At 50.7% G+C, this 26956-nt stretch overlaps 11 protein-coding genes across 11 annotated transcripts; 6 read left to right on the top strand and 5 right to left on the bottom strand.

Moving 5' to 3' along the window:
* Positions 1-894: 894 nt before the first annotated feature.
* On the top strand, positions 895-3945 carry ALT_3438 (phosphatidylinositol-3,5-bisphosphate 5-phosphatase; the record flags this gene model as incomplete). The annotated part of the gene is made up of 1 exon (XM_033556542.2): positions 895-3945. One exon carries the CDS (start codon positions 895-897, stop codon positions 3943-3945), a length of 3051 nt encoding a protein of 1016 aa, XP_033412433.2.
* A 169-nt stretch (positions 3946-4114) lies between these two features.
* ALT_3437 (CCA tRNA nucleotidyltransferase, mitochondrial) lies at positions 4115-8316 on the bottom strand (the record flags this gene model as incomplete). The annotated part of the gene is made up of 6 exons (XM_033556543.2): positions 4115-5119; positions 5171-5625; positions 5681-5843; positions 5900-6087; positions 6603-7154; positions 7209-8316. The coding sequence occupies 6 exons, from the start codon at positions 8314-8316 to the stop codon at positions 4115-4117; spliced, it is 3471 nt and encodes a 1156-aa protein (XP_033412434.2).
* Positions 8317-8854: 538 nt separating this feature from the next.
* On the top strand, positions 8855-11129 carry ALT_3436 (TRAPP III-specific subunit 85 family protein; the record flags this gene model as incomplete). The annotated part of the gene is made up of 2 exons (XM_033556545.2): positions 8855-9932; positions 9985-11129. The coding sequence occupies 2 exons, from the start codon at positions 8855-8857 to the stop codon at positions 11127-11129; spliced, it is 2223 nt and encodes a 740-aa protein (XP_033412436.2).
* Positions 11130-11536: 407 nt separating this feature from the next.
* Positions 11537-13212, top strand: ALT_3435 (putative vacuolar sorting protein SNF7 family protein; the record flags this gene model as incomplete). The annotated part of the gene is made up of 5 exons (XM_033556546.2): positions 11537-11586; positions 11653-11920; positions 11986-12213; positions 12264-12458; positions 12511-13212. 5 exons carry the CDS (start codon positions 11537-11539, stop codon positions 13210-13212), a joined length of 1443 nt encoding a protein of 480 aa, XP_033412437.2.
* Positions 13213-13315: 103 nt separating this feature from the next.
* Positions 13316-14708, bottom strand: rad18 (E3 ubiquitin-protein ligase RAD18; the record flags this gene model as incomplete). The annotated part of the gene is made up of 4 exons (XM_089599577.1): positions 13316-13949; positions 14009-14123; positions 14201-14512; positions 14561-14708. The coding sequence occupies 4 exons, from the start codon at positions 14706-14708 to the stop codon at positions 13316-13318; spliced, it is 1209 nt and encodes a 402-aa protein (XP_089455915.1).
* Positions 14709-14888: 180 nt separating this feature from the next.
* Positions 14889-16754, top strand: ALT_3433 (uncharacterized protein; the record flags this gene model as incomplete). Its single annotated transcript, XM_089599576.1, has 9 exons — positions 14889-15014; positions 15067-15122; positions 15175-15379; positions 15546-15656; positions 15722-16015; positions 16075-16099; positions 16155-16298; positions 16369-16551; positions 16606-16754. The coding sequence occupies 9 exons, from the start codon at positions 14889-14891 to the stop codon at positions 16752-16754; spliced, it is 1293 nt and encodes a 430-aa protein (XP_089455914.1).
* A 551-nt stretch (positions 16755-17305) lies between these two features.
* ALT_3432 (glycoside hydrolase family 125 protein) lies at positions 17306-19060 on the top strand (the record flags this gene model as incomplete). The annotated part of the gene is made up of 3 exons (XM_033556549.2): positions 17306-17439; positions 17517-18718; positions 18789-19060. The coding sequence occupies 3 exons, from the start codon at positions 17306-17308 to the stop codon at positions 19058-19060; spliced, it is 1608 nt and encodes a 535-aa protein (XP_033412440.2).
* Positions 19061-19272: 212 nt separating this feature from the next.
* pex12 (ubiquitin-protein ligase peroxin 12) lies at positions 19273-20792 on the bottom strand (the record flags this gene model as incomplete). The annotated part of the gene is made up of 2 exons (XM_033556550.2): positions 19273-20675; positions 20735-20792. 2 exons carry the CDS (start codon positions 20790-20792, stop codon positions 19273-19275), a joined length of 1461 nt encoding a protein of 486 aa, XP_033412441.2.
* Positions 20793-21089: 297 nt separating this feature from the next.
* Positions 21090-23168, bottom strand: ALT_3430 (RsfS/YbeB/iojap family protein; the record flags this gene model as incomplete). Its single annotated transcript, XM_033556551.2, has 1 exon — positions 21090-23168. The coding sequence occupies one exon, from the start codon at positions 23166-23168 to the stop codon at positions 21090-21092; it is 2079 nt and encodes a 692-aa protein (XP_033412442.2).
* Positions 23169-23451: 283 nt separating this feature from the next.
* ALT_3429 (ribosome-binding protein NMD3) lies at positions 23452-25191 on the top strand (the record flags this gene model as incomplete). The annotated part of the gene is made up of 3 exons (XM_033556552.2): positions 23452-23513; positions 23600-24025; positions 24081-25191. 3 exons carry the CDS (start codon positions 23452-23454, stop codon positions 25189-25191), a joined length of 1599 nt encoding a protein of 532 aa, XP_033412443.1.
* Positions 25192-25404: 213 nt separating this feature from the next.
* Positions 25405-26496, bottom strand: ALT_3428 (RNA-binding ATPase activator ESF2; the record flags this gene model as incomplete). The annotated part of the gene is made up of 1 exon (XM_033556553.2): positions 25405-26496. The coding sequence occupies one exon, from the start codon at positions 26494-26496 to the stop codon at positions 25405-25407; it is 1092 nt and encodes a 363-aa protein (XP_033412444.2).
* Between the last annotated feature and the right edge of the window lie 460 nt (positions 26497-26956).

Here is a 26956-nt window from a genome sequence, read left to right as displayed (position 1 = left end):
TATAATATAATGAGAGTCTCTAATACATTAACACTGCTCACTCTGTTGCTATTAGTGCCGGCTATGGAGGATATAAGGTCATCTGGATCTAAGGTCATAAGCTTAGCCATAAGTTCAAGGCCCTTATAATACATGATGGGATTTTTAGTATAACCCCTTCGTTAGCTAGCAATCAGTAATATTTTATCAAAGAACTTGGAGGCCCTATTTAGGAATCTCTAGATAAGTAGATGAAATAGGATCCAGCATAATCTACTGCAACTGGCAAACTCCCTATTTGGTCATCCATTGCGAGTTGAATTACAAGAGGGTCATTGCTAATGGATTGGCCACTTTTAAAATTCTCTAGCTCAGAGGCAGTGGATAGTGCACTCATAGTATTTCCAGACAAAGGGGATCTAATTTTAAACCCGGAAAATAATTTGCTGTGGTATCGCACTGTGGTTGATTGGATGAGAAAATACAGCAATCAGAAATCTTAGTCGATCCTTCAGTATTCTTCCTTTGACAAGGTTGTTTGCTACTTACAGTCTCTCGGATAGCCGCTCGAAATTCTGTTTACATGGTTATTAACTAATACGCAGACTCATTCTACTATAACTTCAATATCTCTGGTAAGGTGTGGCTGATGATTGATTGATACCCCAGAAATAAATGTGACCATTACGTCATGCGGGGGAAAGACTCTGTGTTGTAATGAAGCTGTACCGTATGGTAAGATTGTCCCTGCTGTAATAATGATAACGGGCCTATCTTATTCCACTTATAAACACCGATAAGTGGTATGCTAGAACAACTCCCTAACTCGGTGGCAGATTTGACGACTCTTCTGCTGCCTCATGAACGCTACATCTGAATAGCTGGAGCCGGATTTTTCCAGCCTCGGCCGTGAAAATGGAGAGCTTCGATGATGCGCCACGCCCGATGGAGTTCGTTGAAGAAAATGCTGCTCTACCTAACGAGTATCCCTCAAGAGCTCCATCACAAGCAGACTACCGCACCCCAAGTTTTGCGTCTGACTTGAGCTCTACTATCGCGGAGGGATCGTTGACGTCGAACGGGACCTTGAAAGGAACTGATGATCAAGTAGACACGCAGCGAAGACTTACTGATCAAGAAGATGTCTTCAAACCTCCCCGGACCGCCTCTCCTTTCCCTCCCATGCCATTCAGCCCACCTCCGGCAGCCGAGATCAGCGAAGACGGACACGACGAAGAAGATGAGGAGCCTCATGTTGCGACATCCTTTGAGCGTGACTCGTCACCGACCTTAGCGCAGAAGCATCGATCGGCATTTTTCGATCTCGGCGAAGAAAGCATCAACCGCATGCACAAGATCTCATTGTATGAGACGGCAACGCGATTCTATATGGTGGGCATGGATCTGTCAGACACGCGGTTCCGCATTTTGAAAATCGACCGTACGTCAGACACGAATGATTTGGTTATCGTTGAGGACGACATTGTGTACACAAAGAGGGAAATGAGCCAGTTGCTGGACGCGATTGACGATGGGAATAAGATCTCCGGCGGGCTGAAGCTCAGATGCAGTGCATGGGCGTTGCTTGGCTTTATTCGCTTCACCGGCGCATACTACATGCTGCTGGTGACGAAGAGATCACAGGTTGCTATGGTGGGCGGCCACTATATCTACAAGATCGATGGGACGGAACTGATTTCGTTGACAACCTCGAGCTCCTCCAAGCTGAAGCCCGAGAAGAACCCCGAAGAGGCGCGATATATTACAATCCTTAATAATCTTGACCTGAGTCGGTCATTCTACTTCAGCTACTCATACGATATCACGCGCACCTTGCAACACAACATTTGCCGTGAACGCAGACTTCATCAAGACGGGTACTCGAAAGGCTTTAACCAAGATTACAACACGATGTTCATATGGAACCATCACCTTCTCAGTCCCGCAATCGCATCCCTAAAGAACCCTTATCAATGGTGCCTCCCTATCATTCATGGTTACGTCGACCAGGCCAAGATTGATGTGTATGGCCGGCTGGCGTACTTGACCATTATTGCTCGCCGATCTCGATTCTTCGCAGGGGCTCGTTTCTTGAAACGGGGTGCTAATGATCTTGGTTACGTCGCCAACGATGTCGAGACGGAGCAGATCGTTTCTGAAATGTCCGAGACTTCATTCCATGCTCCCGGCCCTGCTCTCTACGCCAACCCTCTCTACACCTCATATGTCCAGCATCGGGGCAGTATCCCTCTTTACTGGACACAGGAGAACTCAGGAGTATCACCCAAACCTGATATTGAGCTGAATCTTGTGGATCCGTTCTACTCAGCTGCGGCCCTCCATTTCGATAATTTATTTGAGAGATACGGTGCCCCAATCTACGCTTTGAACCTGATCAAGTCCAGGGAGCGGACTCCACGCGAGTCAAAGCTTCTGAAAGAGTATACAAATGCCATCAACTACTTGAACCAGTTTCTTCCTGAAGATAAAAAGATCATCTACAAACCATGGGACATGAGCCGAGCTGCTAAAAGTCGCGACCAGGACGTGGTAGGGACACTGGAGGAGATCGCAGGCGAAATCATCCCGAAGACTGGTTTCTTCAAGAATGGCTATGACGCAGATTCTGGCTTACAACTCCAGAATGGGATTGCTCGGACGAATTGTATCGATTGTCTTGATCGTACAAACGCTGCCCAGTTCGTGATCGCAAAACGAGCCCTTGGTTATCAGCTTCATGCTCTCGGGTTCATTGATGGCACCACTTTGGAGTACGACTGCGACGCTGTCAACCTCTTTTCCACTATGTGGCACGATCACGGTGACACAATTGCGATTCAGTATGGCGGTTCCCACCTGGTCAATACCATGGCTACATACCGCAAGATCAATCAGTGGACCAGTCATTCTCGAGACATGGTGGAGAGTTTCAAGAGATATTATAACAATTCGTTCCTTGATGCGCAGCGTCAGGAAGCTTACAACTTGTTCCTTGGTAACTATATTTTCACCCAAGGTCAACCGATGCTGTGGGACCTGTCCACCGACTACTACCTGCACCATGCCAGTCCCAAATCTTGGGCCGAGAAGAGGCGACCCAATTATATCAACTGGTACACCCCTGAGAATCTGCAGAGACGTGAACTGCCACCTCCTCCATCGCGCCCGAAGGAGCCTCTATCGCGTTTTGACGATTATTGGCTGGAGTATTACAGACCTTTGGCTGTGTCCACCCTTCCAAAGATTTTCTCGTTCAAAATGAAGTCAACGTTTCACTACGTTCCGCACCCCTTCAGCCCATTTGATGTGCGAATTGCTCACGAACAGCACAATCGTGAGAGGCATCCTCAGCGAAGCGTCAGAATTCAGGAGCCAGGCAGTAGCGTCATTGAGCACTCGAGGCGCTCACCCATGCACAGCGCGCCACAGAACCCCAATTCTACGCAGAAGTGGTTGCCACAGCCGGACTCGACACAACCTTCCGCAAAGTATACTAAAGACTCCATATATGAACTCTCTGTGTCCAATAGCCAAATACCGTCCATGCAGACATCGACGGATTCAGCTACTCCTAGCAAAGCACAAATTGCTCAATGGACACTCGGCCAGCTAGTGACCGACTCGCTGAATCCATCCGTCACTGCCGCAGAGGCCGAAGAATACGAGCGGTACATCAACCACCCGCTGAACGTTCCTCTCGTTGTGACATCGGAGGATGAGATCACCGCAGCTTCTGCTCAGCATGAGTCGAACTTGGACCTTCTGGAATACGCCAACAAATGCAACGTTGAAGAGGCCATACTCGAGGCTAACGCCGAGGAGAACTTAGCCGATTATGCCGAGTTCCTTACCGTATCGGAGGAAGGACTTACAGTCGTTGCAGAGGACTATGAGAAGAAACGGTATAAGCGGTACCGACAGTGGCTGCGTGGGAAGAGTCTTTTTAAGCAACGGGTCGATATATAATTTCGGTTACTGTTCCGAGCTCTATGATGAATTATGTCTTAATGATACCCAAGTCTATCATTCCTTTGTATAACTCCAGCATAGCTCACTTTACTGAACCAACGCAGCATATTACTCATGTGTGTCGACCGGGGCTCTGTTGCCATCAGAAAATATGTAAATTAGACAGTCACGGATCTACCCCGAAAAAGTCCGCATCATTAGGATCAATATCCGCAAGAAGCAAGTCCGCAAGAGCTTCATCAGAGTCAACTAGTTCCTGCAGTTCCTTCCGAATAGCAGTTTTCGCTTCCAGCTGTCCAGCATCTCCGTCCGCCCGCGCTGGATTCTCCAGCGCAAACCTCAGCAGGTACACCACCCCCCGCAGCTCCTTCTTGAGCTGGGTCATCGCGGTATTAGTCTCCTGGTCCTCGGCTGTACTCCGCCCCTTGACAGCCCGCTCGGCGATTTCACCTTCTTCCTCGACTACGCGCAGCCAACACGAGCAGAGCGCCCCGAGGATCTCACCCCTCCATCGCCACAGTCGCGGATGCGCGTTCAGAATCACCGCGCGGGTTACGGCGACCGCGGAAAGGAGAAGAGGCGGGTAAGCTGTTCCGAAAGGGTTTGACAACGTACTGTACAGCAGAGGGACGATTTCCTGCAGGTACTTTGTCGTGTGGATGCCTAGCTCCAGGAGTAGAGGGTACATCTGGTCGACGAGCAGTGTCGAGAGACGCGGATAGGGGAATGAGGCGAACGAGGAGGTTGACGTCCTGTTTGTTGAACTGATGTGGTGGAATGAGGAGATGAGATTCTCTCGGAGCGTCCTTGTCACGCTGGAGATATACTTGTCTCTGTTTGCGTTTACGGCTGACCTTGGGGTGGTGGTGTGGTAGTTTGTCTGTAAGAGGGAGAGCAGAGCTGGGTAGGCTACCCCGAGCAATTTTATGGCGTCATCTTCGGGTGTGATTGATGGTAAAGAGAGGAGACATGGTCTGACGGCGTCCTCGAAGACAGATGCCAGGTTTGTCCTCTGGAGGATGTCAGATCTGCTTCCCCGGATTGGTGTGAGGAGTTGGGTCAGGAGAATGCAGCCGCGTGTCTTGTAGGCGACGCTGTCGTCGTCTATCAGGGCGAGAATTGGTGGTACAAGTAGTGGAAAGTGTGCTTCTAGATAGGGTCGATCCTTTGCCTGTACCTTAAGTCAGCAATGCACCCTAGAGCTGGAGGTGATGAAGCATACCTGGTACAGCGCGATCACCCAGGCTAGCACTGTAGTAGCGTAGACATCACTGATCTTCCACGGCTTTGTCGCGGGGTCGATGATACTGGCATCGAATCGCGGTAGGGGAACAGGATGGAAGTTCTTTCTACCTTGGGCGGTAATTGCAGGATTTTTCGTCTTCGCGAATACCGGCTTAATTCTCTCTTTGAGAATCCTTTCAACGAGAGACCAGAAAGAACTCTCTGCTTCGCCATGGGCATTCGTAGCAAAGCTCTCTAGGATTCTTCTTGACTCCAAATAAGTGTCCCGTGTCGTCCAGGAATCTTGCTCAGACGTGAAACTCGCCAGCGCGGTAATCACATCCATCGCGTGCGCTGATTTCTGGATCCGCAGCAGGGAATCCAGCGCATTAAGGACAAAGACAGCAAGTTCCAGCTGAGACTTATTCTCGCGGATTGTCTCAGACTTGTCGACTACATGGTGTCAGCATCCCGCATCATTGACGGAAGGAAAAAGTCTGCGACTCACCATCAGAGGATTCTACCTCTGTCGTCGCAAAGACCGCAGACGGAAGCGCAAGCTCGCTGGCCCACCGATAAAGATTATTGACAGAATTTTCCTCAGATTCCGATAAGCTCTTCGAGCTCCGGCGTGTCAAAAACGCTTGAGCGACAAGAAGATTCTCGCAGGTCTGCTTCGATGTCATCAGTGCCTGAACAATCCGGTACTCAAGGGAACTCTTCTCACGGTTGTTGTGTCCTTGGCTTGATAAGATGAGACATTGTGCCATAACAAATCTAGGTTTTCAGGGACGTTTCTGCTGTCTAAACGCTCCTCTGGGATTATACTAGAGTCTCGTCGCTGGAGGGTCTCACGTGCCGCTGTGCGGAGCTCTTCCATCTCAGTTAAGCTCAAATCACGGGGGTACACAGCTCCTAGTAATTCTCAGCTCATTTACAAAGAAAAATCACGAGTTGTGGAAGGAGGGAGGAGAATATTTTCTTCTATAGCTGGTGGTGGTCTGGCGGATAAATGATTACAATCGGGTAAGCTAGAAGTTTGCGGAAGGGAAAAAGTGTCCATCTCATGGTTCTTGGGAGCAATAATATGTCTTTTGTATTGGTCTCAGCAACAACTACAGATCTAACTCATCCTTTCTATCTCTCAAATATTTGAGGGCCATTTCTTTCTCCGCAATTTCAGGGTGTAGAAGCTGCCACTTAAACACCATATCCAATGCTCTGCTCATCCAAGGCCCGTTCTTTGCCTCTAGAGCTTTCATAATTTCGGCCCCATTCACGATAGGTTTCATTTCACACACGCCTTGCAGGTCGTTCTGAGTAATGTATGATATAAATCTGTCATATTCTTGGATCACTGCCAGTCGAGCCCAAGTCAGTGCCTCGAATTCGATCAACAGTATGGGGAGTCATTTGGATGTGTTTCTCACCTGGTAGGAGCTCTCCTCCTCTCATGATCTCCTGCAGGATAGCCAATAGTATGCAGAGTCTCCAATCCTTCTTCCAGCTCTTGATGTACAAGCCGATTTGTTGCCGTACTTCGGGAGCTGTTCCGTTCATGCGGCCCTCCAGGAGCGAAGACTTGACGTCAATAATGGACCTCCAACTGGCAGCCGCATCACCGAGAACGCTGATCATCTTATTATCAGAACGCAGGCTGTCTCTTGCCACCTCTGCCGCTCGAGGGGGAAAGGGTTTCGCTTTCGGGCCATTTGCTACGCGCGGTGGCACGCTAGACCAGGGTGCTAATGCAGCAATCATCCATGCATGATACGACTCGAGTGGACTACGCATGAGGAAGTCGCGCACTTTCTCGAGTGTGGTCTTCGATGGTCCCTCAGGACGCAGCAGGGATCCCAGAGCATTGTAGGCTAGCGACCAAGAGGATGTATCAGCGCTGACATCGTCTTGGTGATTGGCGAAGATAGTATGGTACAGTCCAAGTCGATCAATGAATCGCAGCGCGCCTCGAGGATCGGGTCCTGATCCAAAGTTAACATGCGGCTCTGTTTCAAACCTAGCTGGATATTGCAGACCTTTGAGCATCTTCTCCAACTCCGCCCCCACGCGTTCCTTACTGATCTTCAGTTTTAATGCCGCACTAATATCGCTGTTCTGCATCGCCCTTTCTGTGTTTGGATCGATTCGATAGCCCAGGCGACTGGCGAACCGTATCAGTCGTAGCACACGTAAAGGGTCGTCTCTGAAGGTCTGGTACGGCTCCAATGGTGTTCGGATAATCTTGTCCCTCATGTCTGAAAACCCCCGTCCAGTGAAATCTTCCACCTTTGATTCGTTTAAATTGTAGAAAAGAGCATTAATCGTTGCATCGCGACGCAAAGCATCTTCTTCAGCGGTGCCGAACTCCATCTGTGGGTTCCGGCTATCATCCGTGTAAGTCTCCTTTCGAAGATTAACCAGATCGATATCCAAGCCGAAAATTTTGGTCGTTACGGTTTCCAGGTGTTTGGACTTTTCCGGATTTGCTTCAATTTTGTGCAGGCTGACGAAAGCCTCCTTCATCTCTCCATTAGGATGGTTGCGCTTGTACTTTTCCAAATTTTCAGGAATGTCAAGATAATCTTTGAGGGCCATGCCAAACTGGTAACCAGTCATGGAGCTGATTCCCACATCGATATCATGACTATCGACTCCAAGCAACTTGTCCCTCACCCATCCTCCTGTGAATCGAAGCACCATGTGTGGGGTATCCGCCTCGCTCGCGCCGGCAGCGATTGCTCGTTTTCGTATGTACTTGGCGACATCAAGGAGGAGTTCTTTTAACGTGTTCTCGAGGGGTGTAAGCTGTATCGTGGCCAGCGACTGAGGTGTCTGGGAAGCAGTCTGCGCCACCGTCGCCATTGTTTCGGAGGTACCCTCGTGCGGGGCAGTCGCGGATATGCGTCTTCTCTTGGGTGCTCTTCCTGGGGACAGGCTAGAACTTTCTTGATGGCGCATAGAAGGTCCGCCAGCGTTCAGCTCAAAGGTTCGTGATAAAGACGTTGGATACGCGGCTGGTGCGCAGTACCTCAATTGTCGCAGGGGCACGCTTGCCGATCTGGTTGGAGTAGGAAGCAAAAAGAGAGATGGGCGCAATAAAGAATGACGTTCAAACAGGAAGCGCAGAGCTGGGGTATTCGACATCGACACAAGCCATGCAACGAGTATTATATTACTGACATGAGTGCACAGGACGTGTGACTCAACTGAAATGCGTAGGAGTCATGAATGAATCATTCCCCAGGATGTGTGTGGTGCCAATTGATTGGACTGAAGGTCACCACTACCGCCTTCTCCAACTCGATGGCGACCATAACATCCCATAGTGTAAACTGGATTTAGAAGACTACATCAGATAAATAAATCTCCGGGAGCATATTGTTTTACTGCACTACATAAGAATTATTGGATTTATACTCTGAGTAATTATCTGCCATTGGACGAGAAGCAGGCGTTCCAGTCCCTCTGTCTGCCCTCCTCAGTTGTACCACGTTTTTGCCAGACTGACTTGGGCCATCCCATCTTATCTTCCAATCCACTTCTCATTAGGTATCTATCCTTAGGGGTTTTGCTTGGGTCTCCAGTCTAACCTCCTTCGACGCCCTGTTTGCGCCCTCACTTCTCGGTCCATGTGCTCTAGAGTCTACTTCATCTTTCTTTATCCTGATTTAGAAACAATTCGATGTCCATGACATCGCCCGGAGATGCTTCTCCGGTCAAACCTCCGCCGTCGTTTTCGCCCGGCGTGCCGCGTATCACAACAAAGACAAGATATCCAGACCAGCGTCGTGATTCCTCCTCGTCAATAGATCCAGATTCCCTTGAAGCTAGGAGAGGATTATCACCGACGTCTCCTCTCTCTGCTACTACCTCAGAGCTTCCGATCCGTTCTGCGTCACCCCATGGTCGGCCGCTTAGATCGTCAACTCCACAGCTAGCCAGGTCGTCTCTGGGCTCACCGTTGGAGGGACATGTTGATGGTACAGAAGATATACGATCACTAATCATACGGTCCTTTTCTCCTACTGTCGGAGTTTATGCGTCTGTGGATACCGATGATCTGGTGCGGGAGAAAGGCTTCAAAGGCGGCTTCTGGGAGTTGATCCGGCCATTCGGAGAAAGCATCCCTGGAAAAGTCGTTATTCGGGATAGCGTTGGATCGAGTCGTGGATGGGAGGATTACGGAGTGCGCTTTGTGGATCTGGGAGGTCGTCAGCAGTTTGCCGTAGGCCTCGACACTCGACAGAACTCTCTTGCACAGCTAGAGGAAGTTTTGGACCGACAACTTGATGCAGCAGATGAATTATTGGGCGCTCCCCTGCGACCGAAAGACCTCGCGAATTCCCTTGCGACTTCGCCGTTATACAAGTTCTACCTGCGTCAGCTTTTGTCAACAGCGTCGGCAGCACCCCACGAGACTTTCCGCCATCCCGTAGCCAGTGTGATTGCCATTAGCTCACGCAACACGGCTCCCTTAGAAACTCTCCGTCAGTTGTATGCAGATACAAGCAATGGAGACAGGAGGTTACCGGAGTGGGTTCATCCAGAGTATCTTCGATACTATGTGCTCGTTCACGACGAGGACCGGGATGACATCGCCGAGTCAACCAAGCTCTATGAACAGATGAAGCGGCATTTTGGGCTGCATTGTCATCTACTAAGGCTACGCAGCATGCAGTGTGTTGTGACGGATGATGACAGCGCTCCAGTCCCTCAATCCGAATGGCTCTCACCGTCGGAGCATCTAGCAAGCCATGACGGTATGTCATTTATCACGTACTCCCTTCAGTCCAGCTATCTAATCGATACCAGAGCCGCTTGTCGAGCTTGACACCGAATATCGCCCATATCTCTTTGACTCGGACGTGATGGCCATCAGGGTTTTGGTTCGGGAGTTAGTCGCTCAATCAATCATTCCGTACATGGAAAATAGAGTTGCCGTCTGGAATGATCAGGTGGCATCTCGAAGGCGCGGTATTAGTGGCCGTTTCATGTCGATGTCGCGGAAATGGGCAGGATTCGGTTCTAGCTCGCGGTCTGGCATTAATGGCTCCGGTGGTGGAAACTATGATTTTGCACGCGGATTCTACAAACCGGACGCGCCTGAAGCGATATTGCGAAAGATGGCTGACTTTGCTTTCATGCTTCGTGACTGGAAGCTATCAGCGTCCACCTATGAGCTCCTACGTTCCGACTATACCAACGATAAGGCTTGGAGATATCATGCCGGTGCTCATGAGATGTGCGCAGTGAGCACGCTGCTGAACCCAATGGCCATGCCAGCAAAAACCAAACTCGAAGCCATCGATCAGATGTTGGAAACGGCTTGCTATTCCTACCTTACGAGGTGTTCTGATGCACCCAATGCTCTGCGTTGTTTATGCTTAGCTATGGAACTGCTGAAGTCTCGTGGCGGATTTGCAACTGAAAGCGCGGCTAAATGGGCCATGCGGGCTATGGACCTAGGCTTAGTCGGCGGGATAGGGCAGATCCTTTTCAGCGAAAGAATCTCGGCGTGTTATGCTTCTAGGCCGCCATTGACCGGTGTGAAATGGGGCGGCCGTCGCAGGAAGGCTGGGATGTGGAGCGTACTTGCAGCTGACCTCTGGCTCAGGGTTGGAAAGCCAACTCTGGCGTCTTCTTGCCTTGAGGAAGCGGAACGCCTGTACGCTGACGTGCTTGACAGCGACGGGGTATTTCCCATGCCAGAGATGCAATCATTCGTTGATAATCTCCGACATACAGTGAAAGTCGAATATCTTGGTACTCGAGGCTTAGACCATCGGGAGGAAGTAGCTGCGACTGAGCAGCTGGAACCTGAAGAAACAAGCGAAAAGCTGGACAAGCGCCAGAATCGGAAGTCTTTGATCGGCAACCCTCTGGATCCAGGCGGCCTTACTGCGCCGATGACGAGGGATAATGAAACTTCAGCGAATGACGATTTTGAACGAGCTTAAGATACGTGGAGCGAGCCACACATGGCGTATATTATGACATATGGTAGCTATAGAATCTGGGCAACCACTTTAATCCAATCAAAAATGATCTATTCATCTCGTCCCATAAAACAGTAGAGCAGACAAAGGCATGTATAATCACGTGATGTTATCTTATCGATAGAGCCCTCTCCTCAGCAACGATAGAAGCGCGGGAGGTTTGTCTGTTGACATCAGCAAGTCCAGATCAACCAACACGCCAACTACCAGCTTGGTCAGACTGAGTATGTCCACAGCGCAATTCGACATTGGGTCCTAACTCACATCTTGCACAACACATACGCAAGCAAAGCACAGAAGTATATACAAGCATCCAAAACGAGCAACTCAAGAAAATCACAGCTTGGAGAAGATATAGCTCACGCAACATGAGTGACCTTCTGAAGTACATCCTCACACAAGAAGACTCCTTCAAAAAGTATGCACCGCTTCCATCTCTAGACAGAGGTTAGCCGAGGAGGTGAAGCTAACGACTTTGTTCCAGAAACCGCTTGCCCTCGCTTTACTCCGACTTCACGTTACAGAAGAAGACGAACCCCGACGGTTATGCCGTGAACGTCGCTGCATGGGAACAAGCCCTTACGAGGGCCGCAAGGAGGGGTTATGCATCGACTTCCCTTTGTCGCGAATCCAGCTCGACGACCGGTACAGCGGTCCAAAGTGACCATTTGATACTGAGGACGGATGATTCACTGTTACGAGCTCTAGAGATACCCGAGTACGGCCGGCCGGTGGCGATTGGTGCGGTGTTGGTATGTCTCAGCTTCCGGTCTCTTCGAAATTTTGTGATTGCTGAGTGTGTTGGTTTCGCGTACAGGATGAAGCCATTCGGAAGCATAATATGGTTCCATTGCAGGTTTTCAAGGCTAGTCCGCTCAGCTCGCAGCAAAGGCAATGGAGGATTATCAATCCTGGGGCGTTGAGTCCATGGAATGTAATGACATGGGGGATGAAGCAGTTAAGAGGTTTTGTGGTTGGGAGTGACACGCCAGAGACTTCCGCTAGATTACAGGTTCAGGAGCTGGTATTGGTAGAAAACCTAAAGGTATGGCTCTCTCGCAGTTTCATCGAACTGGTCCTGATTGAATCCTACAGGAGGCAGCAGATCGGGTAGTGAAGGAGACTCTTGGGGGCAGTCAATCAAAGATGGATCTAGTCTACTCCAAAGAACGTTTTACAGAAGAGTTCGCAACAGTGCTTAACAAGGACAGTGGGCTTTCGAGCGCTGATTTCGATATCTTGTTACTTTATCTATCCCGCGATATAGGGGCCATCGCGTACGACGGCAAGGTAGGTTGTGATCGGTACACATACGGAACGGGCACATACTGATGTGAACCAGACCATCAGGTTCAGACCCTCGAACGACTCGCCGCGCGAGATCACCGACCAAGACACTACCATTGCCTCTATCAAATCACTCATGTCAACTATGACAAAGCAAGTCGACCGTCTGGAGAGCAAGATTGAGGAGCTGAACTTGACCGCAAAAGTCGCTGTCCAGAAGAAGAATCGTGTCTCGGCATTGGCAGCGGTGCGCTCCAAGAAGCTGGCCGAGCATAATCTTAAACAAAGACTGGACACTCTGACGCAGCTCGAAGAAGTCTATTCAAAGATAGAAAATGCCGCGGACCAGGTTGAATACGTCCGAGTGATGGAAGCGAGCACTGGTGTTCTTCGGGGACTGCATACTCACATTGGCGGCGTCGAGAGGGTTGAGGACGTTGTTGAGGAGTTGCGTGAAGAGATGTCCAAGGTGGACGAAATCGGCAACATCCTGAATGAGGTTGCGCCGGAGATCGACGAGATAGAGTTGGATGACGAGCTTGAAGAACTGGAGAATAGGGAGCGACAAGCGGTGGAAGAAAAGGAGGCAGAAGAGACTCGCAAGAAGCTCGCTGAGCTTGACCACATCGAACAGAAAGCCAAAGAGGCTGCACAGACAGCCGCGTCGGAGCAGAGCGTAGATTCGGCGATCGAGGAAAGTATTGAAAGGCTGTCGCACATGTCGGTTGAGGAAAGTCCTGGGGCCACGGCTCAGTGAGATCTAGGGCATCCATCCCTCATGTCAGAGACATAGTTTTGGTGCTACAGTGTCTTCGCAGCTTCTTCAGGGGCAGTCTCTGTGCACAAGGCCGGCCTGTGAACTACTCTGGAGAAGAACTGACTACCTGCGTTATACTAGGGGTCCGTATCGTCTGAGTTTCATTCTCAGCAATAGTTGCAACTGAAGTGCCTTCAGGTACTGTCTGTGTTTGCAACCTCTCTGCAACTTCTGGTGGTGTTGACGTTTCCGTCGACTGCTCAGGTGCCGAAGCCATGGAGATTCCGTCTTGAGCTGGAGCCGCCTGAGGTATTGTTGTGCGAATCACAGCGTCTTTTCTCTTCCGTGCATTCGCAATCAGCCGTTTGAACTCGTCACCATGGTTATTCGACCACGCTGCCGCATCAAAGTCCTTGCGCATAACTGTGTTGCTAGATTCCGATGATGGAGCAGCATGTCCACCCTGGGTGCGCTCCCATACAGCCAATTCGTGCAACAATTCTCGTTTGGACTTGGGTGCTTTCGAGTCGCAGTTCGCATTCCATAGATTCATCCACTCCGTGTGACGTCTCTGCAGAAGGGGTCGCGGGCCCCAGTTGGGTATACCCAAGTCTTTGAGCTTCTTGCGGAGAACATTATCCTTCAGCAGACTATAGTTTATGGTCGGGAGCCGTTCTGGTGGTTTGTCTGTGACATCTTTTGACTTGCGTGAGGCTGGGGACATGGGCTGCAGAGAACTGGATAAAATAGGAGTCAGATACTTTGCATCGTATAGTCCATTCTAGAGACATCATACCCAAAGGATGCTTGTTTTAAAGGAGCTGGGTCCCCAGTGCAAATATCCAAGTGTTGGAAAACTGCTTCATTTTTCATTCTCCGGCCGCAAATAGGGCATGCGACCAGACCGTCCTCTAGATACGCTCATATCAGACGCCATGGCTTCTCCAACCTCGAGCGGATCTTGGTCAAGTAGAGTATAATAACATACCCGGGATATATTCCTCATCCTGGTCGTCTTCGATCGCATCCACCACAACAGGCTCAGCTTGGCTGTTCCCTCTTCTGCTCTGCGACCTTGTCCGTATCCCCTCAGACCCAGACGCATCCGGACCATCCTCCTGATCTACCTTACGCTTCTTCGTCGCAGGTTGACCCGTAGCGTACTCCTCATCCACACGCGAGTTAGCGGCCTTCCTCGCAAGCTCGAGCATGCTCGGACGAGCATTTTGGAAAGCTTCCACCAACTCCTGGACCGCCCAATTCCGCCGCAGTTTGAGCTCCTGATCCGAGCTCCGACAGGCTGGGCATTTACCCTCAGTACTTAGACATCGTCGTATACATAACGAACAGAACGTATGGCTGCACGAGGTGATGACGGGGTTGTCGAAAAAGTCCTTGCAGACTTGACAGCGGAGAGATGACTCCAGCGGCGAGACGAGCGACAACGGCGTGTCCAACCAGTCTGTGGAGTCGGGGAGGTCAAATGTCTGCTCCATTGGATCGGAGTAAGCTGCCGCGCCTTATGGCGTGGGAGAAAGACGATGTTTGTATGATCGTCAAGGCTGAGAAAGAAAGTCAAGACTAATGGGTACTGCTATCAGCAGGCGCAGCGCCAAGACCGGCTGACTGATACGCGTAAAGTGGTTTAAGACGCGTCGCTCGGGGAAGGACCATAAATGATCGGAGCTTCTATCCGCAAAGAGACACAAGCTACAGAAGCGCAAATAGCTGCAAGAGCGAAGATGGCGCTGGCCGATTACCGGAAATACCTTGCAGAGAATGTTCTCAACGAGCGTCGTACAGTATGTGAGATCCGAGTTGTGCTTTGAGCTCCGGAGAACTCAATCGATTCAGGTCACCTATCGCTCGTTAGGTCGAGCTCTCAAGGTCCATGGCAACCTGGCCAAACAGTTCGTCTATCTACGACCTCGTCGCTTGATACAGAATGGTTAACGCTTCCAGAATGCTATATGATTTTCACCACACCGAGAATAAGAAGAAGCCGCAGAGTGTGAATGCGACTTACATTATTACCGGGACTCGGAAACCACAAGAGAAGGATACAAACGGTGTTCATACTAAGAACCATGACGATGGAGACGATGTCATGCAGGGCAGCCCCTTCTTACCTAGCTCGATGCCAAATCAGGATGCGGCTTCCGACGATGTACCAACGACTTCGATAATTCTCGCGCGCGAAGAAGATCTAGATGGCAAGTGAAGACCAAACTAAGCGGAGATGGCTTGTCGCTAATTTGAATGTAGACGCAAAGTCGACCTTCGAGTCAATATCATCAATACACATATATAGCTTACAGCCCGCGGTTTTACAGGACCTCAACGTGCTCACCGACGTCCATCGAGAGATGCTGGCCGCCCATGCTCATGAAGATCCATTAGAATACGGAAAGCAATGGGGAATGATTCAAAACAAGAACGTCAAGGTATCTTTCCTGAAATTCAGTGGCCATTGATCTGAAGAAGACATCGCCTGACTTCTGTCTCGCAGAGGAGAACAGGCATGCGGCCCCCGGCAGCAGCGCCCGCCCCGAAGAGTGCGGCACCCTCGAAACGCCCGTCACAGGAAGAAGCGACACAAAAAGTGAAGTCGGAGAGCAAGAAGGCCGAAGACGCAGCACCTACATCTCAACCAAAGCCTGAAGAGAAGCCACCCGTCAAACCTAGCGCGAAGACTGCGCCTTTGAAGAGGGAGAAGAGCGACCTCTTCAGCTCTTTTGCGAAGGCAAAACCAAAACAGAAGAAAGAAGGATCAGCGACCCCTGCTGTTTCTGGTGCCGAATCGGTCAGTGCACCCCTGCCAACTTTGTGTTGCGAAGTCACAGCTGCTGATTAAGTTACCAGGCCGAGCCTAGCGGTGCAGAAGATGGTAAGCTCAGCATTAGCCACTTCCGGGTGTTGATGCAAGAACTAATAGATAGCAGTGGTTCTAGGGGATGCCTCTGATGAGGAGGAACCCGAAGAACTCTTCCCTGACTCCGGGAAGTCATCGACGGCCAACAATCGTGAGACGAGAAAAGAACGAGAAGAGAGGCTCAGGAAGATGATGGAGGATGAGGATGACGACGGTACGCAAATTGGCTCTATTTTTCATACGACACTACGATTTGATGGATACTAACTAGTGTGAACATGAAGATGAGGAGATGGCAGATGTTCCAGAACCTCCCGCAGAGGAAGAAAAAACCATCGACCAGCCACCGCCCAAGGAGGAACCCAGGGAAGAGATAACAGTGTCAGGAGGCCGCCGACGAGGTAGGCGCAAGGTCATGAAAAAGAAGACCGTCAAGGACGAGGAAGGCTACCTTGGTGAGAACCTCCGTGCGCTGCATCTGATGACACTCTAAACCCCGCTAACCTGCCTTTCCTCACCAGTGACCGTAGAAGAGCCGTCATGGGAGTCATTCTCGGAGGATGAACCCGCACCACCGCCTAAGAAAAAGCCGGCCTTGAGTGCGCCCAAAGGCAAGGCCGGAGGAAAGGCCGGTCAAGGCAACATCATGTCGTTTTTCTCCAAGAAGTAGAGTGGTCGATGATGTAAAATCAGCAAAAGAAGCTGTTTTAGCCATGCTCTAGAGCATAGGTAGTCACCGCACGTGTAAATTATGTCGAATGTCTTTCTTTTAGTAGAACTTGCGAGTCCACAGAAGCATCTCGCAGCGCCATGGGTATTTACCAGCTTATTGGTTCCCCCCGCATATTATGACGATCTCGGCATCCTGAGCGGGGATGAACAAATAGCGATTCTAAACGGTTCCCCTATCTTTGAATTGCAACAATCCTTTGCAATGCTACCGTGGGACTCGGAGACTTCGGTTAAATTCCGGGCGAATATAAAGGATATGAGGGCATTGGGAGAGCATTGGGTTTCGAACCGGTTCGAAGCGCATGTCCGCATTCGACTATTTGTGTCCATCACTTCCCCGTCTGGCATACAGCGGACACGACTGTTGATAAACAATCGCCAATGCGACACTATTGAATCCTTGAATCGTCGAGATTACTTTCACCCCTTCGAAATAACTTCACATTCTCAACGTTGAGACGAGGTTAATCAGATAGCATTCAGCCGGCTATGACTCGTTCGTCGGCCCTTTTTCTTGCCCTGACAGTTGGTCTTCAAGCCAGCGGCACCGCAGGGCTTCGAGACGAGCCCGCCATTCTACGGCGAGCTTGTCCTGATTATGTCTCATACTCGACTATACCGCAGTATGTCGCTACGTCTCTGTTTCTCTACGCGATTTGAGTGACCAAGAGCTAATTCAAATCTTCTCACGTTAATACAGTCCTCCGTACAGTGGTGGTCCATTGAACCTACCCTTCCAAAGGCCAGCGACAGAATGTCGCACCTTTTCATCTCCAGAAGTGGAGAAAGTTATTGACGAAGTTACATCCCGTATGGTGGACAAGGATTTGGCTCAATTGTTTCGAAATGCATTTCCAAACACCTTGGACACGACCATCAGATGGCACACCGATGGCTCCGCAGCGGCCAAAAAGGCTAAGAAGGACGGTGCTCAATGGCAGGGACCACAGAGCTTCATTGTGACCGGCGATATCAATGCAGAATGGCTTCGCGACTCCACGAACCAATTGGCAGGTTACCAGGCTCTAGCCAAAAAGGACAAAGCCCTCCACAACCTCATTTTGGGTGCCATTAACACCCAGGCTGAGTTTGTCATTCAATCGCCATACTGCAATGCCTTTCAACCCCCTCCGCCCAGTGGCCTGAAGCCGACACCGAATGGGCAGGACGACAAGGTCCATCCGGCATATGAGCCTTCTGTTGTGTTCGAATGCAAGTACGAGCTCGATTCATTGGCACATTTTCTGGCGCTGGGCACCCAGTTCTTCGAAAACACGGGATCAACGGAATTCCTCACGGACCGTTGGTACATGGCTCTGAACACGCTTCTCAGCGTTTTGGATGCGCAGTCACAGCCGACGTTCAACGAACAGGGCCAATTCGTCACCAACCAGTACACGTTCCAGCGCACAACCACCGCGGGTACTGAAACTTTGAGCCTGGAGGGCATTGGCAATCCATTGAATAATGGCACGGGTCTCATTCGAAGCGCATTTCGCCCCAGTGACGACGCTACTATTCTCGGGTACTTCATCCCGCCTAATGCGATGATGTCTGTCCAGCTGAAGAGAACCGCGGATGTGATCAAGGCGGCAGGAGGGAGTGCGGAGCTGGTCAAAAAACTTCGGCAGCGGGGCGAGGAGCTTGATCACGCTGTCAGAGACCATGGGGTCGTTCACCACTCAAAGTACGGCGATGTGTTTGCTTTCGAAGTGGACGGTTATGGTTCACGGATCCTCATGGACGATGCCAACATTCCGTCCCTGCTTTCGTTGCCTCTGCTCGGCTACGTCGATGAGAAAGATCACGTCTATCGCAACACGCGCAAGATGATTCTTGACAAGACCGGCAACCCGTATTATCTGACAGGCTCCGCGTTCCATGGCATCGGTGGACCTCACAGTAAGTTCATCCCATTCCCTTTATTACCCTTCCATGAACAAAGGAGACGCCAACCATGACCTGCATGTAGTCGGTTTGCATAACGCTTGGCCAATGTCACTTCTGGTTCAAGCGATGACAAGCGACTCTGAAGCCGAGATCACCGAATGCATCGACCTTGTCCGTAATTCAAGTCTCCTGGGTCTTGTCCACGAATCTATCAACGTCAACAATATCAAAGAATATACGCGTCCTTGGTTTGCTTGGGCCAACTCGGTCTTTGCGCAGACTATTTTGAAGATCGCAGCGGAGAGACCGCATCTGATCTTTGGGGAGGGCGCGAAGCCGTACATCGTCCAGTAATCCCATATACCCGTGTCGTTAATATTATTAGGGTTGTCTACAGGATGACAGCAATTAGTGTAGCGGGCTTCTCCCAGTATTAGATTCCAGATACATCCTTCCCTAGATATAATCGTCGGTTGGATTACTTGATATATAACGTGATTTTATAATGACGAAGGAAGCTCATCTAGATGCATCGTACACCTATTTCTCGACATGATTCATGACAATCAGATTAGAACTCGTCTAAGCCCTTCAGTACCCCCCAGCACCCTCCGTCCTGTGACTGGACATCTCCCTTTGCCACTCTCCCATTTGCCCTCCCGGCTGACTTTCTTTTCCTCACGGCCGTCCTCTTTGTCTTTCGCACCATCCTCACTGTCCTCATTCTCATCTTCCCAGGCAGCGCCCGCGCTCTCGCCATTCATAAAATCCAGCTGCCGCTGGTGATCCCCATTCAGCCAGTGAAAGATGCAAACATAACAAAATACATAGCCGGTCTGGCACGCCGTCGGATTCGTCAACGGGTTGAGGCAAATCGGACAGGCAGACGCGCTATCCGAGTCCGCGGGCGGGAGAGGAACGGTGAAGATAGGTAGGTACGAGGTAGCCGAGATGGGTGGCTGCATCCGGCGGTTTGGGCTTTTGAGCGCGGGCTTGAGGTCCTTCGAGGCGGGTTCCTTGCTCTTCTGCGAATCTGCTTTCTTGGTTCTTTCTGAGGGCGGAACCATGCCGTTGACGACGGGGGCAGGAAGATCGAGCACCTCCGTCGCCTTGCGCGCCAGCTGGCGCGAGAAGTCGCTTGCGTGCCACCATTCGAGAAACTTCAGCGCGAAGATCGATGCCGGGAGGAAGTAGCGCAGCGAGGCGAGGAGTTGTGGGTAGAGATTCTGCGGGCTTAGGAGACCCAGGAGTCCGGAGCCGGGGCGGGAGCGGGCGGAGGCAGCGCTGGCGCTGGGCTTAGCGTCTAGGACGGCGGCGATGGCGCGGTGATCGGCGGCGCCTAGGCGGCGAATTCGGGTGCCGATGAGCCATAGGAAAGGGGAGGAGTATTTCGTGTTGTCGAAGAGGTAGGCGAGGTTGAAGGCTAGGATGGAGAAGTAGTATGCGGCGTTGACGGAGGGGTAGACGTTCCGCAGGAACCATTTGTAGTAGTACATCAGCCGCTGGCGGATTGTTGGGCGTGCAGGAAGGTCGTCGCTGGGATTGTATCGCGGCCCCCCGCTCAGAATCAGCGACGCCTGCGGTGCGGCGTGTATGTCGTAGCCCTCGTCCAGCTTGCGCTTCAGATAGGGGATTCCGACCATGACAAAAAGGTTCTTCCACACATCCGACGACCGCAGCTTAAGAGACTCGCGCACGGGGCCTGGCGCGCCGAGCTGCGCCCGGGGAATCTCGCCATTCTTGGTCCGTAAGACTCGTTCTCGTTTAAGAGAGTAGAAGTTCTCGGTGAAAGAACCACCCAAGGTACGGAGATAGTATCGTTCGACAATGAGAGACAGGAGTGCGTAGACTTCGTCATATGAGTTTAGGATCCGTAATAGATAGCGAGGATGACGATGTGTAGCGACGGCGAGGAGATATCGAAGTGAAGGAGGTAGGAGATCTGAGAGCTGTTGCTCAGCGAGGAGTTCTGTGAAACTGAATCAGTTGAGGTTCTTGAGTCCAATCATCTAAGGTCAGTTCGCTTACCGAAAAGTGACGGCTTGAGCTCGTCAAACTCCTGCTGAAGACTGGGTAGGTATTCCATCGTGAAGACAGTAGTTAGTCATCATCAAACAGCTAAAGCTGAAGCTACAGATCAATGCAGTTGTTAAGAAGCGGAGAATCGCCGCCAGTCTGGGGAAGATGCTGTCGTGACGCCGGCCTTAGCAGCCGAGGTTCATCGGCCAAACGTCGGGCATATGCGATATGGCCTTTCGGTCTACTACAACACTCTAAACTATGTACAGAACAACAACAATGTGGAACATTTCATAGCCAGGTACCTCTTAATTTACACGGGTATATAGGCTTATAATACATTTATATGCTCCGCAGAACCATATCAATCTCTCGCCGGCGCATTGTTCTTACAGTCGTTCCAGATTAGTGCCAGGTTACTCATTGACCCTGCTGCTGCCATCCGGTCAATGGCCGGCTCTGCAATCAGGATACAGTACATAATATCCTGCATTACTTGTCCCCTGAGTGGAATCGGGGGATGTTCACGCCTCATCATGGGCACCCAGGTGGAAACACAGTCTCTGGAGCGACACTCGTCCCCTAGCTCTGCATGCAGCCGGAAAAGCATCTCATAGTCTGCAAAGGTACGCGGGCTGCCATTCAGGGGAAGCTTGCGCCAAATTTTCCAAAACCCATCGTAGTCTCCGTTGCGAAACATAGACACCATAAGTTTGCGAGCCTCCTCTGGGTCAAACTGGATGTCGAGGGTTTCAATTAACTTCGCTACGCGCGAAGTAGGTCGAACTTTGGCGGTACCTGTTACATCTTCTATGACTTTTTCACCAGAAAGGTTTGTCGGATGACCGGCCGCTTTGTATATCAAATGGAACACTTTCATACTAAGGACGTCAGTCCCTCGCAGAGAAAGATGTTCCAGGACGCGAAGAGCGAGTTCTCTGTCGGCTTCTGGCAGCACCCCAGCAGCCTTGGGGCCTTCCTCGTGAGCCGGTAGTGCCGTTAACATCGCTGAAACGATTTCGATGCCCAGTTCGTCGGATATAAAATAGGTGTGGTAGTTACAAGTCGTGAAAGCTTTCCAAAGGCTTTCCTTGCTGTATCCCTGATGGCGTCGAGAGATGGCCGTGCATAACAACTTTACCCGAGCCACTGCCGCTGCTTCGGCTGACATTTGCGAAAGAGCATCGTAAAACCGGCGGAGAAAGGGAGTCGAGTCCCTGTCTTCCTGTCCAGCTCCTAGTTCACTCAGGGCTTGGTCATCAGGTAATCCAGACAGGTGTTCAAGCAATGAATCAGTAGCAACTTCTTTATCACAAGTACAGTTGGCGGCAAGTTGGTCAGCTCGAGTGGAGATAGAATCTGGAGACACATCCAAGCGGTCGTTGAAGGCGTCGTCTTGGTTGTCTTCAGTTTGAGGACTGAGGAGCCGGCATTTGCTGTGTAGACCCCTTCTTTGTTCCAGAGGAAGGCTCGCCGAAGACCTGAAGTGGAGTCCGAAAACATGGTCAGAGGATGAATTTTTGACTGGTGTAGAAGCACGAACCTCTTCATGAGGCGCGTCTGATTTGGTGTCTATCGAAACTTGTCTCCGCCGTCTATCGCGTTCAATGGTAGCTAGCCAAAGGCCCTCAAGGTCGATTTCGGCCCTCTTGTCTTCCGTGAACATCTGCACTACAACTCGAGTGCCCCGCACAATGTTACCAAACCCCTCGACCCTCCGAGACGCCTGTTCCTCGATCGGAGAGTTTTCAACGACGCCTGCGTTTACACAGATCCAGCCGGTAGTGATTCCGTCATCCTTCTCGTCGACCGTTGTTCCAGCACGACTGGCGACCCTGGCGCGTCGAGCCTTACGGCGAAGTTTGATTTTGAGTTCGTTCCGACCCAGCAGGCCATCCGCATAAGGTGTGAGCTTGTAGGTGCTTCTCAACCAGCGACATAGACGATCGGCGGAAACATTTAGATGTTTCACACTACGAGCGGTGCCAATAATCATGATGGCATTGGCGCCAATGGGCGGGGGTGTCTCGAGACCTCTAAGGTCAAGTAATCTGAGTTCATCCAAGCCAAGATCTTTGAAAACGTAGTCAAGGAGAACAGGCAGAATGGCTGGTGGGTTTTCAGGGAGCTCCGGGATCTGGTCTCGAGAGGAAATTTGGCGCGACTCGTCGATCGGCGTCCCTTCCTGGAGATACCAGGGTGTATGTTGAGATGACGCCGTAGAGGTAGTTCTGTGAGTATTTCCATTTCCGTCATTTGGATCAGGCTTCAATGGCTGACTGCTGGAAGGGGAGTCCTCGGAGAGAAGGCGAGGTGCAGACCAGAAGGTTCGACTGTTGACATTGTAAGTTGAGCGACAGAGGAACGAACGGCCCGAATTGGATGGACATGCAAGCAACAGTCCGCTAAGGCCCTTGGGGCCTTTGGACAATATCCGATTCATTTGAAGTATGATCAACTGGGACCAGTTGAGAGGTCAGGGGACTGCTCAACGATGGCGATATGCATGGCCGATATTCAGTTCTTTCCCGGTAGTGCAAATAGTGCAAACCACTTGCTGACCAAGCGGGATGGTTTGATAAGCAGACAAACACATCAAAAAAAATGTTTCCTCCGCGGGGCAAAGGCACTCATTTATCATCCTCTCAAGAGTCTTATGGCCCTGAGTTTATGTTCTCTTCTTGGGCTCTCTGTATTTCAAGTCTTTTTTCATTAAGGGCTTCAAGATGTCGATGGATCTAGATGCCCCAGTCCCCTTTGCGGCTCCTCAGGAGGCAATCTCTGCTACGTAAGTCGTCCCCCTCACATTCCGTGCATTCGAATAAGAGTTTTATGATGAGCTGTGAACTTCGGCTGACTCTTGTGACTCTCTAGAATCCTCTGTTGCAACTGTGGAGCTCCTATCGACGGAACAACATCGGCGGGCGCTCTCTGTCAAGATTGTGTTAGATTGACAGTCGATATCAGCCAGGGTATCCCCCGCGAAGCTGTCCTTCATTTCTGCAGAGATTGTGAGAGATGGCTTCAGCCCCCAACTGCTTGGGTCAGCGCCGCACTTGAATCGAAAGAGCTTTTGGCGCTGTGTCTACGCAAGCTTAGGGGCTTGAACAAAGTTAGAATCATTGACGCGAGTTTCATCTGGACCGAACCCCACTCGAGGCGTATTAAGGTCAAGATCACAATTCAGCAGGAGGCGTTCCAAGGAACCATTGTTCAGCAAGCTTTTGAAGTTGAATATGTCGTTCATGCTCAGCAATGCCCCGACTGCGCGAAGTCATATACACACAATACATGGCGAGCGTGAGTAGCTTTTGGTCCGGCGACATTAGTGATTTCTTGCTAACTACGTCTCTAGTTCTGTCCAAGTGCGGCAGAAGGTCCCTCATAAACGAACATTCCTCTACCTGGAACAATTGATTCTCAAGCACAACGCTCACCAAGATACGGTCAACATCAAGGAAGCAAAGGATGGGTTGGACTTTTTCTTTGCCCAGAGGAACCATGCCGAAAAGATGGTTGATTTCCTGTCGTCCGTCACGCCAATCAAAGTCAAGAAGTCTCAGGAGTTGATTTCTATGGATATCCACACTTCGACCAAGTCATACAAATTCACCTTCTCGGTCGAGTTGGTTCCTATCTGCAAAGACGATTTGGTCGCTCTTCCCATCAAATTGGCCAGGTCCCTCGGCAACATCTCTCCATTGGCCCTTTGCCACCGTGTTAGCACCTCAGTCAACCTGATTGATCCAAACACGCTTCAGACGGCCGAAGTGCCCACTGCAGTGTATTGGAGAGCACCATTCAAGAACCTTGCGGACGTCGCCGAGCTCGTGGAATTTATCATCATGGATATCGAGCCCGTTGGCCGTTCGAACGGACGATTCCATCTTGCTGAGGCGACTGTTGCGCGTGCCTCAGACCTGGGCTCGAACAATCAGACCTACTTCACTCGGACGCACTTGGGCGGAATTCTGCATGTCGGTGACTCTGTACTCGGTTACCATCTCACCGGCGCAAACTTCAACGACCCTAATTTCGAAGCCATCGAAGCCAGCAGTCAATACAGCTCTACTATCCCGGACGTTGTACTGGTCAAGAAGCACTATGCTCGCAAGAAGAACAAGAAGACTCGCAATTGGCGACTTAAGCGCATGGCTCGCGAATATGAGGAGGAGGCTCTGCAGCAGCAGGGTGCGTCGATCAGTCGCAAGCAAGAGCAGGAACGCGAACGCATGGAGGCCGACTTTGAAATGTTCCTGCGGGATGTGGAAGAAGACCAAGAATTGCGTAGTACCCTGCAACTGTACAAGAACAAGAATGCTCGGCCGACTGATCGTATGCAAGTCGAAGGCGGTGCTGGTGGCATGGATATGGATGAGGACGAGAGCGATGATGAAGCGCCTAAGATCAGCATGGAAGAGTTGCTCGACGACTTTGACGAGCTGAACGTGGATGACGACGAATGAGCTCTCGATTGAGCTAACCATCAATGCATTGACGGATTTTGGCGTTTAATCAAGGTTTCATGTGCTTTCGACTTCTAGGTCAAACAATACCCGGGCAATCAAAAGTTTTCTCATGGAGATATATAGAATACATTCTACATTCCTGAGTTTGAACAAAAGGAACCTGTTGCAAGTAGTGGATATCTATGAATGATGTATCGGCGTGCATGCAGATTAGAAGATTTTACTCAGCACGCGCTTCGCATCATCTTCCAACGTAGAAATATCCTTGACCTTATCCCGTCCCATCTTGACCTCGTTCTGTTTGAACAACCTGCGGACCTTGAGGTCAGACGCAGCCGCAGCCGCATCAGCAGCACCGTCACCCTCACCGGGCCCCGACTCGCCTTTCTTCTTTTTCTTCTCCTCATTCTTCTTCTGGATCCCCTGTAGAACCTTACCCTGCTCCACACCCTGTAAGAACACCTTATCTTCCTTCCGGGCCCTCGTATCCTCAATCCGCCTCTTCGCCTCCCTCTCCGATCTCTCCCGCTGCACCTGCTCCATCAGATCCGCCCACTTGAAGCCCTTGAGATACTTCATGTTCCACACATCGTCATGGTACCACCCGCCCTTCTTCCCGCCGACGATCGTCGCATTCAGCGTCTCCGCGCAGATCTTTGCCGTCTTCTTCGAGGCGAACTCCACCCAGCCGTCAGCGTAGGATTTCCGCTTATTGGATCGTCGGCGAGGGGCGGAGTTCGATGGCACCTCGGGAGTCAAGAAGACCTTCGTGATGGGTCCGAAGCCGCGGGTTTCAAGCATGGATTTCAGAGCGAAGGGTTTAAGGTACGGGGGGAGAGAGGAGAGGTAGATGACGCCTGTTTTGTTCTTCTTGGGCGGCCGGACTTTATCGAGTGGTTTCTTCTTCAATTTTGTCTGTTTGGAGTTGACGCTGGATGTGGACGGTGATTGCGATCGTGATTGTGAGGGTGAGTGCGTGGCCGTTGTGTCGAGGTACTGATCTACTTGCATTTTCTCTCCGTCGTCTGCTTGGTCTTCGTCGTCGCTGTCATTGCTGCGTTCCGTTGTTTGGGATTTGGACTTGGATTTGCCTTTGAGCCTGGTCTTCGACTCATCGTCTGACTCTGAGCGGCCGATGTCTGATTCCTCGTCGCTGAGATCGTCTGCACGCGTGTGTGTCTTGCGTCGCTTTGCGAATCGACCTTTGCTCTCCTCCGCGGCCTCGGAGTCGTAGCCGCGGTCGCTGCCCTCATCGTCGTCGGAGACGATGTCTAGGAAATCGTTTCTTTTCCGAGTCGTCATTTTGCTATCTTTGCTCTGCAGTTCGGCGTAAGAGCGGAAATTAAATTTCTATACTGCGGTTGGTTGGTGGTGTTATTTCTGATTACTGCGAGGTTTCTGGAACTTCATGCAACTTTTTTTGTTCCGCCGACTGGTCCGTGCACTATCCCGGTGCGCAGCCAATCATTTAGCATCTGGTCTGACCATAATTTAATGCATACATCATACGGCACACTGCGAGTGTATCATGGAATAAAGTAGGATAACAGATATTTCATATATACATATGCGTATGAATGATATATTCTGGCTCTGTCGATCTAACAAAATGCTCAAAATGGTAGAGGTATTCATCAAAATATGTGCTGAGTGCTGATCCCGTTCACCCATGCAGAAAACAACAGTCAAAATGACAAAACAAACTTCAAGACGCCGTTCACTCGAGGTCTAGTGCGGGAGTGGAATAAGAAAAAAAAAAATC

Source organism: Aspergillus lentulus (assembly GCF_001445615.1).
Source record: "Aspergillus lentulus DNA, contig: Alt08, strain: IFM 54703, whole genome shotgun sequence".
Taxonomy (NCBI): Eukaryota; Fungi; Ascomycota; class Eurotiomycetes; order Eurotiales; family Aspergillaceae; genus Aspergillus; species Aspergillus lentulus.
The sequence above is the reverse complement of the archived record's forward strand: the minus strand, read 5'-3'. Positions and strand labels throughout refer to the sequence as shown.